We start from the raw sequence: 11,312 nt of genomic DNA on the forward strand, positions 1-11,312 counted from the left end.
TGACCTCAAGTGATCCGCCCGCCTCAGCCTCCCAAGGTGCTGGGATTGCAGGCCGGCCTTACCTGGTATGGTTTTTAGGTTCATGTTAATGCCTGGAGTTTCAGTAATTCCCTCCCATTCGTTGCTGAGTAGCACTGCAACGCATGCAGGCAGCAGCCGTTTGGGGATCTTTTCACCTGTTGATGAGTGTCTGGACTGTTTCCAGTTTTTGGCTGTTACAAATGAAGCCTCTGTGAGCCATGTACAAGTTCTTCTGTGGATGTTTTCATTTAGAGAAAGGGGTAAATAGGAGTGGAAGTGCTGGGTCACAAGGCAAATGTCCATTTGACCTTATTAGAAACAATTCTCCAAAATGATTGGCATTTTACCTTGTACTAGCAGAGTCTGAAGAGTGTGGCTGCTCTCCGATTCTCATCAAACTACAGTGCTGACATTTTTAGTTCTGGTCCTTCTAGTGTGTATGCATTGATATCTTATTAAATGCCTTTAACTGTTTTGGTAGAGATGGGGCCTTGCTGTATTGCATAGTCTGGTCTTGAACACCTGGCCTCAAGTGATCGCCAGCCTCACCCTCGGGAAGTGCTAGGATTACAGGTGTGAGCCACTGCTCTGGGCCTTATTCAGTGTTTTGCTTCTCCCTGACAACTAATGGAGTTAAGCTCTTTCTCATGTTTATTGGCCATTAAGTAATCTTGCTTTTGGAAGTGCCGGTTGTTAACTGGCTTTTCCTCTTCTTTTTGCCTTACGACAGTTAATACATGCTGGAGATTACACGTACTGCAAAGATTTTCTCCCAGCCTGTGGCCTGTCTTTTTCGTTTTTGTTTCTGTTTTTTTTTTTTTTTTTTTTTTTTTTTTTTCTGAGATGGAGTCTCGCTCTGTCGCCCAGGTTGGAGTGCAGTGGCATGATCTCAGCTCACTGAAACCTCTGCCTCCCAGGTTCAAGCGATTGTCCTGTCTCAGCTTCCCGAGTAGCTGGGATTACAGGCATGTGCCACCAAGCACAGCTGATTTTTGTACTTTTAGTAGAGACAGTTTCAGTATGTTGGCCAGGCTGGTCTTGAACTCCTGACCTCAGGTGATCCGCCCACCTCAGTCTCCCGAAGTGCTGGGATTACAGGCGTGAGCCACCGCGCCTGCCCAGCTTGTCTATTCATTGGAGGATTTGAGTGACATGAGCAACTTAGGTTTTCTTTTTTTGAGACAGAGTCTTACTCTGTCGCCCAGGCTGGAGTGCAGTGGCATGATCTCGGCTCACCACAACCTCTGCCTCCTGGGTTCAAGCCATTCTCCTGCCTCAGCCTCCGGAGTAGCTGGGATTATAGGCACCTGTCACCACGCCTGGCTGTCCACTTAGGTTTTCAAAGGGCCCCTTGGGCTTGGGGTGGAGAGTGAAGGGAAGCAGGGGGAAGAAGTTTAGGTCTTGCAATCGTCCAGGTGAGACATGACATTGTCTTTGACCAGTGGCAGGGGTGGAGGTCGGGAGAAGCGGCCAGAGAGCAGATCTATTTGGCGGGTGGGGCTGACGGTTTTGCTGGTGGACTGCCCTGGAACCAGAGGGAAGTACGGAGTCAGGTTGACTATAAGGTGTTTGGCTTAAGTTCATAGAAGAAAGGAGTTGCCATTTGCTGGCATGAGGAGAATGGAAAAGCAGATTTTGGGAGGAAAATGAAGGGTTTGGCTTCTGACATGCTGAACTTGAGGTGCTGTTTAAGTGGATGTGGATTTCACAGTTGTACTGATGAAGCTGGAATTCGTTCAAGTATAAAAGGGTGTCATCTAAATATAGATATTGAAGGTAATCCTCAGTGAGATGAGGTTACTGAGAGGGTGTGGGGAGGCAGAAGCGGGGTGAGGCTGGGAGGGGCAGCTGGGGGGAGGGGAGAGAAGCCCAGCGATGTCCTCGGCGTCTCTGTGAAGATGGCACTTCTGGGGGAGGGAGAGATCCCCCCACACCCTGCCTGAGACAGGCTGAGGAACGACCCTACACAGCAACTCAGGGCACCCCAAATCGAACACACACCCATTAAGGAGGGAGTGCCTCTAAGAAGCCGAAAGGGGGCGCCACCCAGGCTCCAGAGGGGAAAACATGGGCTCATTTTCTAACATGTCACCACCTCCAGACCACCCAGGCCCCTGTCAGAAAAATACTGGCTCCATGATCAGCTTTGAAACAACTTTATTAGAAGGCTGCTTTAAATGACAACTTCTAACTTCCAATTCTTTCTTAATTTGCTTTTTGATGACTCCAGTTATAACTATATATTCACATATAACAATAATTTTTGCATTGATCTTTGCATCCTATTGAAGATTTCCTCATCAGGTCATTCTGGTGGAATGGAAGTGCAACCGTGGCATCGCCAGTTGGCCAGCATTGTTAAGCAAGGGCAGCAGAAGGCTGGGAGGGAGGGAGCCAGCCCCCCACCCTCACCTCCAGCCCCTGCCCACCACAAATTCACAGTGAGAGGCACCTCACTGCCTTGACATTCAGAAAGAGTGAAATAAACCCTCGCAGTGCAGGAAATAACTGGATTCCACCTTCAAGGTTATTGAGGTTCCTCCCTCTCTCTCCACGCCCCCAAGTCAAACCCTGAAATCCTAAGGCTCGGGGCAAGCCCTTCCCCAACCTGCCAAAGGAAAGGAGCCAGGGCTGCTGCCTTCTGGCCGCTTGGCTGCCTCCAGTCCCAAAAGGAATTTCTCTGGACAGATGTGACTGCAGCGGCCCAAGGCCCCCCTTCTTCTCCTCTTCCCACCCCACTGGGCGGGCTTGGGAAGGTACAATCGACCATGAACATAAATATGAATAAAAAATGAACTTGAAAATGACAAGCTATTAAACAAATCTATAAAAATAGTTAGGACATAACTCTGTTCAAATAAATACAAAATAAATAGGTTCCAAGCAGTGACACGAGTGGAATGTGAGGCTGGTCCCGCTGCGCCCCTGCTGGGGTTGGACAGGAACCCCCAGGGCGTCAGAACAGACTCTGAGCAGTCAGCCAAGCTCCCTGCTCCTTCGTCTTCCTCTGGAAGCACAGAAGTCGCTCATTTGTCCGGCCTGTCTTTCTGGACAAAACCCTTTTCCCAACAATGCATAATTAAGGCCTCCAACACCTTTTCCTTCCCTCGCCAGAACACACAAACACTCTGCCCTTCGCCCTCAAACACGGTGCTCCACTGCCCTCATGCCACAGTGGGGACAGTGAGTTTGGTTCTGAGGTGGTGCCCATCCTGACAGGGTCCGGGCCAGCTCAGAGCACCATGAGCCCCAGCACTTGCCTTCGGTGCAGCCAGGCCAGGCAGCCCGAGCCCCCTGCACTCCCACGCATGCCTGGGAGCCCCAGCCATCAGCAGGGCTCAGATGCCAGTGACTGCAAGGCCAGATCCTTTCCTCTTCCTTGCACAGCCAAGTTGGCGTTGATGCTGTAGGTTGGGAAGTCAGGCCTGGGAGGCCACGTGACCTCACCTTTCACCATGGATTATGGGATTGGACGAGGGGGTGGGATGTGGGCTGTAGCCCTCCTCCCACCTTACATCAGCGGACAGGCAGGAAGCAAGAGGGCACAGGGAGATGCACGGCAGGCCAGAGGGCAGGGGCTGTGGCCAACAGCTGGCTGCAAGGATGAAATGGAACAACTAAGCCGGCCTCCAAGCTCCAAGCTCGCTATTGGCAGGCACTGCAGAAAATGTCCTGTCCCTACACATGTGAGCCCGGAGCCTGCTGAACCAGGACCCTAAGGAATGCCTGTGGTCTTCCCTGGAACCAACAGGAGGGTCTGCTGGGGTCAGCAGGACAAGCCCTGGGCCTGCCAGCTCTCCCCACCCTCCCTGCGGGTGCGTCTAGGGTTTTCACAGCTTGGCTCGAGACAGCTTAGTGTTGGCACATTCACAGAATGAGATGGCTGCATACCCTGGGCTGCAGCCCAGGATCAGCGAGTCCACCGCGGGGTGGCCCTCCCCCAGTCACCGCGACTGCACGCCCAGGGTGATCTTGAGGTTCTCGTAGACCACGTAGCTGATGCTCACTGCTGGGATGACCTTCATGAAGTTGGGGGCCAGCCCCCTGTACAGCCCGAAGGCCCCCTCCGTCCGCAGGATCTGTTTGAAGAGGCTGCTCATGGTCACCTCCGGAGCGCCCTCAATGGAGGCTGCAGGACAGAGGCCACCAGTCAGATGCTTCTGTCCGCACCCCCCGACCTCCCAGGGGACCGCCCAGGGCCAGCCTTACCTTGCGCCTGCATCCGGGTCCTGACTAGGGCCAGGGGGTAACTGGCCAGCTGGCCACAGGTACTGGACATGGTGCCACAGGCAAGGAGCACAAACACGCCGGGGTCCGCACTGTTCACTGCATAGCGCTGCAGCCAGGCATTCTTGAGCGTCTAGAAGGGGAAGGGAGCATGGGATAAGCCCTAGGAAGGGCTAGTGAGGCAGCAAGAGACAGGGGGCTGTTACTGGATCCTCAGGCCACTGGAACCCGACTGCCGGGCCTGGGGCCTGGCTGCCCTGTTTCTGCTGTCACTGGGAATTCCAGGACAAGGTAGAGGGAACACCTCCTTCCCCACACAGAAGGGCTGACTTCTGGGGTCTGTCTGGGGTGTGCTGGGGCCTGTGAGCCCCTGGGGGCCACCCTGCTCTGGGGATCTGCCTGCTGAGCCCCTGGGGATGCAGAGCCTGGGTGCAGGGCTCACAGGAGGTGCTGGGGGCTGCCAGGGGCAGGCAGGGTGAAGGAAAGCTCTGCAATAAACGGGAGAGCGGGAAAGAGACGCTGTCTTTGATGCAGTTTCCTGCACTAACCATGCGTCCATCAAGGAGGGAGACAGTAGGCGGAGGTGTGCTGGGAGGAGGTTTCTAAACCTGTCTGGTTTGGGCCTCACCTCGTAGACTGCCAGGTCGATGCCGGCATAGGGGATGATGCCCAGCATGTTGGGGACATAGCCTTTGTAGAAGGCGGCCACCCCCTCTCTGGCCAGGATCCTCCTGGCGCAGTCCAGCATTCCTGAGTACTGGCCTGTCTTCCGCAGCGCCATCCGGGTCTTCAGGACCTACACAACAGGAGCGGCGGGACGCATGAGCACAGCCTGCGCCTCTCCCCACTCCCGTGCCCACTGCCCGCCCCAGGACCCAGGCGGCCCCTCACCTCCATTGGGTAGATGCTGCTCTGGGCGATGGCCCCTGCCAAGGACCCTGCCACAAGCCTCTCGTGAATCCTCAGAGTCTCCTGGTCACTACCAACAAGGCGCTTGATCTAGAACCAGGAACAAACAAACCACCCGATATACCCAGAGGTTGGGGCACCTGCTGCTGCCCCTCCCTTCCAGGAGTCCCTGGCACATTTTATGCTGCACAGAAATGTAAGGAACTGGTGGTGAGCCCGGGCCTCCCGCCTCGCCCTGCGTGTCCCTGGGGTACCACGGCTGGCTCCAAGTGTCAGGGAGCTCAGTCCGGGGAAAGCCACCAAGTCCAGGCAGTGAGTAGCCACTGGCCGGTGACCCTCCCTGAGGAGCTGGGTCCTCACCTGCTCATAGGCCATGAATTTGATGGCTGATTCGGGGGCAATTTTGAGGACGTTGATGCCATTGCCCCGCCAGAGTGACCTGGCCCCTCCTTCTCGAATCATCTGAGTGAAGCCACCAACGATGCCCATGTTGTTGCTGCGGGAGGCATGGACCTGGGGGGGAGGATCAAGCAGTCAGACGGACCCGGGGGGCCACAAGCTGCCTCACCTGGCCGAGAGCCTCTGCTGGCCAACCAGCTGCGGCCAAAGGGAAGGCTCTTTCTTCCGTGCGTTTTGAAGACAAGCTTGGAATCATGAGACCAAAGTAACCTAACACAGCTAAGTGAGGCTCAGCTCCATCGTACTGGGTATCTGCTGGTTGCCAGCCTCGTCCTGAACATCTCCATAAAGATGACTTAAAAAAAAAAATTAAGGCTGGGCGCGGTGGCTCATGCCTGTAATCCCAGCACTTTGGGAGGCTGAGGCAGGTGGATCACTTGAGGTCAGGAGTTCGAGACCAGCCCAGCCAACATGGTGAAACCCCATCTCTACTAAAAATACAAAAGTTAGCCGGGCGTGGTGGCAGGCACCAGTAATCCCAGCTACTTGGGAGGCTAAGGCATGAGAATCGCTTGAATCCGGGAGGTGGAGGTTGCAGTGAGCCGAGATCGCGCCCCTGTACTCCAGCCTGGGCGACAGAGCGAGACTCTATTTTAGAAAAAAAAAAAAAAAAAAAAAAAAAAAGATAGGCTGGGAGTGTTGGCTTACATCTGTAATCCCAGCACTTTCGGAGGCCGAGGTGGGCGGATCACATGAGGCGAGGAGTTCAAGACCAGCCTGGCCAACATGGTGAAACCTCGTCTCTACTAAAAATACGAAAATTAGCCAGGGGTGGTAGCGCATGCCTGTAATAATCCCAGCTACTAGGGAGGCTGAGGCTGTAGAATTGCTTGAACCCAGTGAGGGAGGTTGCAGTGAGCTGAGATCATACCACTGTACTCTAGCCTGGGTGACAGAGTGGGACTGTCTCAAAAAATATATAATAATAATAATTTTTAAAAATCGAAGTTTTTCATTATTAAAAAAACTTAAAACATATTAAAAAATAGAATGAATGCTGACTCAGCTTAGACAATGATCAAACCACAGCCAACCTCTCTCTCCTGCTGCCCCACCCATGCTGGTTTAAAGGCACATCCCAGGCATTTGCTTTCACCCAAGGCCTGCTTTCAAGCTCTACATTCCTGATAATTCTGCTAAAAAAACAAAAGGATGAGGCAGTTGTTCAAGCCCCTATTTTCACAGAGGAGGGGAAGTCCTGGGAGGGAAAGGGGTTTGCTCAAGGCCACAAGAGGGAGGGAGGCAGCTGTGGTGGTGCCCCGGGCAGAGTCCAAGCCCGAGGTGCTCTGCCCTGAACCACCTGCTTCCTTTGTCTCTGTGTGACACGGGGAGGCCCAGCAAGGCAGGCCGGGGAGGGAGAGGAGGCAGCTCTTCCAAGCCGGGCTCCTGGCACAAGAAGTACTAGGTACGAGCAAGGGGACAAGTGGTGGCCAATCACCATTCAGACATCAAAGTCCACCAGTGTCGTCGTGTGGGTCAGTTTCACAATTCTGCCTTGACATCAGCCCAGCTTATCTCTGCTATGTGGACGTGGATTTGCGTAGCTGGCCAAGGTAATGGCGTGGCTTCCCACTGGCGTCTGGGTCAGGTGAGGCTCTGCTGGCCCCAGTGTGGGGTAACGTACACAAGACGTGCTTACAGAAATTGATTCCTGCCTCACCCAGTCTCGCTAGCTTCACCTGTCCACATTATGCCCCTGTAATGTGATGCCTCAGATAAAATTAGATCCGCTAGGCCAGGCGCGGTGGCTCACGCTTGTAATCCCAGCACTTTGGGAGGCCGAGGTGGGCGGATCACGAGGTCAGGAGATCGAGACCACGGTGAAACCCCGTCTCTACTAAAAATACAAAAAAATTAGCCAGGCGTGGTGGCGGGCGCCTGTAGTCCCAGCTACTTGGAGAGGCTGAGGCAGGAGAATGGCGTGAACCCAGGAGGCGGAGCTTGCAGTGAGCCGAGATTGCGCCACTGCACTCCAGCCTGGGCGACAGAGCGAGACTCCGTCTCAAAAAAAAAAAAAAAAAAAAGATCCGCTCTGCACAAAATGTCACCTAGAGTGACATTTTGGTACCCCCTGTCTGAGCAATGATTCCAGTCTAATTTATTGGGTTAGAAAAGTTTGGGCCCAAAGCAGGCACCAGCCAGAGAAAGGGAGAACTAGCCAAGCAGCATCCCCCAGGTGGAAACTGGCCCCTCCCTACATACCTGCATGAGCACCTTGAGCCTATCCAGCGGGGCTGTGCAGGTTCTGGATACGGCCCCTGCCCCACCTCCTGCCACCAGGTGTCTCCACCACATCCCCGTCTGCCTCTCCTCCACTGTGAACTCATCGGGGACCGTCAGATTCTCACCCACATCAAAGATCTGTGAGGAAAGATGGCACAAGCCTGACTCAGGACCCTTGGGGCAAGGCTGCTGGCACCTGTCGCCTTCTACCCTCTAGCACGGCTCCAGGCCAGGGACCACAGGACAGGGAGAAGGCCAAGGACCCTGGGTGGGAAGCGGGCTGGGGCCTTTCCCTTCACTCTGAAGGTAGCAGAGCTCTCACCCCTGCCGGGGTCCTGGAGAGGCACAGGTATAGAACCTCAGCTGAACACGGCCAGAAGGTGCCAGTTAGAAAACCATTCACTGGCCCTTTCCAATGCTGCCAGGGAGCTCCTGCAAGAACGGCTCACAGGCCTGTGTGAGATCGCCAGGCTGGCTGCACCGAAGGGATCAAGCCGGGGTAAGAGCCATCTGAAATCTCATGTGTAACCAGATCACGCTGGCAGAACATTATGCAAGGCCTCAGCAAACACGAGGGCTCGCTGCCTGCGTAACCTTTCTCCGGGTGGCATCCGGGCTGAGCAGAGCCACCTCTGCTCTGATCCCAGGGCTAAAGGCCAGAGCTCTGGGCCAGCTGCTCCCACCCCTGGAGCTGTCCATTTAATTTCACCTAAAGCCCTGGCTTGGCACTGCGAGAGGCAGATGAGGAGCACCTCTGGCCTCCCCTCCTGGAGCGGATGGTCCAGACGGACAGGACTGCACACCAGGACTCAGAGAGGGACATGCCAAGCGTGAAGGGCTCAGGGGCAGAGACCAACACAGACTCGCATTTCTGAACATGAAACCACAGTGGACGGGAGCAAAAGGGCAGCAAGTGTGTGACCATGGGGACACCTCACAGCTCTGCCTAGGTATTCTCTGTAGAGTAGCTTCTGCCCCAGCCCCCTCCCACCGGGGGGAAGGGCCGTACCAGCTTTGGGAGAACAGGCAGCATCATGGGAAGAGGTATATGAAGTGGCCCATGAGGAGCAGGGAGCATGTGGGGACAGAGGGTGTTCCTGGAAGAGGAAGCCTGTGTGTGAACGATGGGGCTGTTCAGGTTGGCTGGTGTGCCAGAACAGGGGGGACATGTGGACAGCTCTACTGGGCTGGCAGAAGAGGTGACAGTCTCCTGTGGAAGAGGAGGTGGCTGGAAAGCCCCAGCTGCACTCTGGGATGGGGACGACTGGGTGACTCCGGGCTAAGGGCCCCTGGGAGCAGGTGAGGGCCCTGGGCGCGTGGGGCTCACCGTGGAATGCTTCCAGTAGAGGATGATCTCGGGGATGTTTTCCACGGGGTGGAGGAGGTGGTAGTCTCTCCACTCGTTCCAGTCGATGGTCATCGTGCCGTTTTTATCCATGCTGCGAGACAGAGGCGAGGCTGTCCATGTGCCCACATGCTCATCCACCAGCTGCATCTCCCCGCCTCCCAGTGAGCCAAGGGCAGGCATTCGGATGCCCGGACACTACATGAGGCGCCTCTGCCCCCAGGAGAAAGAGCAGGGGGGTCTCCACACCCCACCCACCTAGCACAACAATGGCAATATAATGGCCCACAAGAATCCCGTTCTGATCAGGCATGGAAGTCAAGGGAGGCAGTCACAAGCGACATGGATACTTACTAGGTGACAGGGCCCCAGAAATGGCCCGTTCGTATTCTGACAGACAGACAAAGGGTGCGGAGGAGAGAGCAGAAACAACACGCATAAGTGCTTGGAGCCACGTTAGCGAAGCAAGCACACACCCAGAGACGGGGGCACAGCACGGCACTAGACGAGCCCGCCACAGCAGCTAAGCCCAGGGCTGCTGTCCCCGAGGACCAGCCAGCGTTCGGACTGCAGGGTTTCAGGAAGGTCCAGCCAGGACAGACGGCAACTCCCAGGGCTGTTCTGTGAGATTTCCTGGCAGCCGCCCCTCACCAGGGAGCTATCTTTTGGGGCAGCGCCTCTGACTAAAGTGTTAAGTGCAAGTTACTAGCCTGGGGAAGAAATTCACCTGGGATCGAGGCTGCAGTGTGAGTCCATCGCCCCCCCCCCCGCCCCCCCCCGCCCCACTCCCACCACACGCACAGGTGCTCCTTGCTGGCCTTTTACCTACTTGAACTACCCCCAAATTAGTTTTCCCTTCATGGGCCGCTAGCCGATGGGCAAAATTCCAGGTGATCTGTGATTCTTCAAATGAAAGCTGGCCTGCAACCCTGGGGAGGGGCTGGCCTCCCAGAGGGGTTACTTATTCATGCTTTCAAACCACGAGAAGGCCAAGTTCAGGGTCAGCCCAGGGAATGGCATCGCAGGGGTAGTCTCAGAGCCTTCCCCTCATCACACTTAAACCAAACAGAGGCTGGCTGAGCACTCACCTCTTGAGAATTTTTTCTGCCTGCTGTTCAGATATCTTGACTCCCAAGTCCCGCAGGGACTGCATGATCTCCTGTGCATCGATGCGTCCTACAAGAACAGAGGCCGTGAGCAGGAGCCAGGTGCACAGGGAGGCCCGAGGCTGGACCGGCCGCAGCTCTGAAGGCAACACTTACCATCATTCTTTTTGTCCAAACTCTTAAACACCAGCCTCAGTTTCTTCTCATGATCTTGGAGATAATGGACAAATTCTTCAAAGTCTAGCTGCCCATCGAGGTCCTTATCTCCAGCTTGTACAATTTTCTAGAAAAGAAAGGTAAGGTTTTGTCTTCTGGCTCCTGGACCAGCCTTTCCTTGTCCCTTGTGAGGCCCCATCCCCAGGCAATGACTGCACTAATGGCGAGCAGAGCTGGCCCCAAGGACCCAAGATGCTTCTGCTCCACTCCCAGAGCCACCACGGCAATCGACTCACATGCCAGAGCCACCACCTAGAGCCCCAAGTGCTGGCCAGAACCCAGGCAAGGACCGATCTTGTCTTCCTCCCAAGCAGAGAGGAAACAAGGAGCCTGGGAAGCGCCCTCCGGACAGAGGCCAATGGGGACAGCTGGGCACTTTCTCAGTCTGAAGACCCGCGTGCCGTACAGCCAGGGTGAGCAGGGTGGCTTCGCTGCAGCGCCGTCCCTGGGTCCCTGGACCCAGGCTTCAACCACACATGCTCCCTGCTGAGACGTGGGGATGGCCGTGGAGTCCAGTTTCCAGCAGGAACTCTGCAGCTCGCTCTTTCTCTCCTAAAACTGGCATTGGTCCAAGAATAATTTGGTGGGCAGGGTGAAAATCGGGGGCAGAGCCAGACTCTGCAACAGCACCCGAGGCTGGGGAAGTGTAAGGAGCCAAGGGCATGTGTATGATGGTACTGCCAGTCCCTGCTCTCAGGGAAGCCAGGTGATAGAGCCGCACTGGCTCTCTCAGTCACTCATTGAAAAGCACTTCAGTGTCCCAAGAAGGCTTTGAGAGACTGTTCCTTGGCAATGAGGTTCCAAAA

General features: G+C 55.3%; 1 protein-coding gene across 6 annotated transcripts in view; it reads right to left on the reverse strand.

Moving 5' to 3' along the window:
* Positions 1–2,161: 2,161 nt before the first annotated feature.
* The window catches only part of SLC25A25 (solute carrier family 25 member 25), a 41,391-nt gene continuing 32,240 nt past the window's right edge, over positions 2,162–11,312 (reverse strand). For 3 of the 6 annotated variants that reach the window (XM_055270950.2, XM_055270952.2, XM_055270954.2), the window contains exons 2-11: positions 10,447–10,573; positions 10,273–10,360; positions 9,539–9,574; positions 9,167–9,278; positions 7,819–7,977; positions 5,518–5,670; positions 5,140–5,247; positions 4,877–5,044; positions 4,231–4,381; positions 2,162–4,150 (exon numbers count right to left, since the gene is read on the reverse strand). In XM_055270950.2, coding sequence (XP_055126925.1) covers positions 3,966–4,150; positions 4,231–4,381; positions 4,877–5,044; positions 5,140–5,247; positions 5,518–5,670; positions 7,819–7,977; positions 9,167–9,278; positions 9,539–9,574; positions 10,273–10,360; positions 10,447–10,573 — 1,287 coding nt within the window. In that variant the 3' untranslated portion in view covers positions 2,162–3,965. The remainder of the gene's footprint in view (positions 4,151–4,230; positions 4,382–4,876; positions 5,045–5,139; positions 5,248–5,517; positions 5,671–7,818; positions 7,978–9,166; positions 9,279–9,538; positions 9,575–10,272; positions 10,361–10,446; positions 10,574–11,312) is intronic. The other 3 variants (XM_055270951.2, XM_055270953.2, XM_055270955.2) reach the window with 1 other exon arrangement.

The sequence above is a fragment of the Symphalangus syndactylus genome, chromosome 3 (genome assembly GCF_028878055.3).
Source record: "Symphalangus syndactylus isolate Jambi chromosome 3, NHGRI_mSymSyn1-v2.1_pri, whole genome shotgun sequence".
Lineage (NCBI taxonomy): Eukaryota > Metazoa > Chordata > Mammalia > Primates > Hylobatidae > Symphalangus > Symphalangus syndactylus.